This window comes from Notothenia coriiceps, unplaced genomic scaffold, assembly GCF_000735185.1.
Source record: "Notothenia coriiceps isolate Sejong01 unplaced genomic scaffold, NC01 NC01_scaffold00000770, whole genome shotgun sequence".
Lineage (NCBI taxonomy): Eukaryota > Metazoa > Chordata > Actinopteri > Perciformes > Nototheniidae > Notothenia > Notothenia coriiceps.
The window spans coordinates 284-1,663 of NW_011333471.1; the positions used below are offsets into that span (position 1 = coordinate 284).

The 1,380-nt window shown below is 44.7% G+C and overlaps 1 protein-coding gene across 1 annotated transcript; it reads right to left on the minus strand.

Moving 5' to 3' along the window:
- Window positions 1-253: 253 nt before the first annotated feature.
- On the minus strand, window positions 254-1,163 carry LOC104957283 (spectrin beta chain, non-erythrocytic 5-like; the record flags this gene model as incomplete). Its single annotated transcript, XM_010784907.1, has 4 exons — window positions 254-411; window positions 666-782; window positions 874-964; window positions 1,054-1,163. Coding segments are annotated over 4 exons (476 nt in total), but the record flags the coding sequence as incomplete, so codon positions are not given.
- Window positions 1,164-1,380: the final 217 nt, after the last annotated feature.

A 1,380-nucleotide genomic window follows, 5' to 3' on the forward strand; every position in this document is an offset into this window, starting at 1 on the left:
GTAGAGACACTACATACTGATATACACCTGAACATCAGCAGGAGAGGACTCTTTAAAGTAGAGACACTACATACTGATATACACCTGAACATCAGCAGGAGAGGACTCTTTAAAGTAGAGACAATACATACTCAATGTACACCTGAACATCAGCAGGAGAGGACTCTTTAAAGTAGAGACAATACATACTCAAATGTACTTCTTCACCATGCTAAGTGTTCAAGTTGTAGTAAAGTAATGTGTCAGAGTTTACCTGAGAGCCGCCTGGTGCTGAAGCTGCTGGTTCAGGCTTCTGAGGCGACTGTAAGGCCGGCTGAGCTCCTCGAGGCTCCAGTTCTGCTCCGCCTGGTCCACCTGGTCTCCTAACTCCTCCACCTCCACCTCCAGCACCTCCAGCTGGCCCTCCAACACCTGCAGCCAGGAAATCATCAGAACACACATGTCCGGTTCCTTGCTCAAGGGCACCACGGCAGGGCCAAGGAGGTGAACTGGGGACCTCTCCAAGTAGCAGTCCACACTCCATATCTTAAGTCTGTACGGTTTAAATTGTGCTTCCTCTACTTGTAAGCATCTGCCTGGGTCCGCTGAAGGACTTCCACGGGGGAAAGATCTAAAGTCCTCTTTTGTTTTGGCTAACGACAGACCTCTCAGAGTGAGTGTTGTACCTTGTGTTTGGTGAGGAGACTCTGTGTTCCCAGCTCATCTTTTCCGTAGTCATCGGTGTTCACTAGAGTGAGAGACTCAGTCAGCCTGGACTCCAGCTCTGAGCAGTCCAACAGCAGCTGAAAAGAGAAAATTAATCTCAAAACACTTCCAACACAAAACAGTTTCTCAAATGTATAATAATAGTCACATCTCTAAGTGTCCACTCACCTGTTCTCTGGTGATGGCTTTGCTCAGGTGAGATGCTCTCCTGCTGCACGCCTCCTCTAGCTCCTCCCACTCTGCACTCAGGTGCGTGCATCTGCAAAAAACAATAATAACTGTAAATGCATTAAAGGAAAACAACAATTCTGACATGTCACAATCAACCCTGAAATAAAACAACTGTACCTCTGGAGCACTTCATCCCCATCTGATTTACTGGATTGGGCCAGGCTCCGCCCCTTCTCCAGGACGTGGTTCAGGTGTTTCCGATGGGCGTTCACTTCTGCCTGCAACTCCTAAGTGAAGAAATCATGCTTTAGCTGACATTTGTAAGATGTCAAAAAAAAATCTAAATTATCACTTATTCCAGAACAACATAACTTTTGTTCAGAAAGTGAATTTGGTAATCAGAATTTCATAATTCTGAGTAAAAAGTCAAATATTGTCTTTTTATCATAATTCTGAATTAAGTCGAAATTCTGAAAAACTTGAATTTCTGTTTTGTTTATCGGA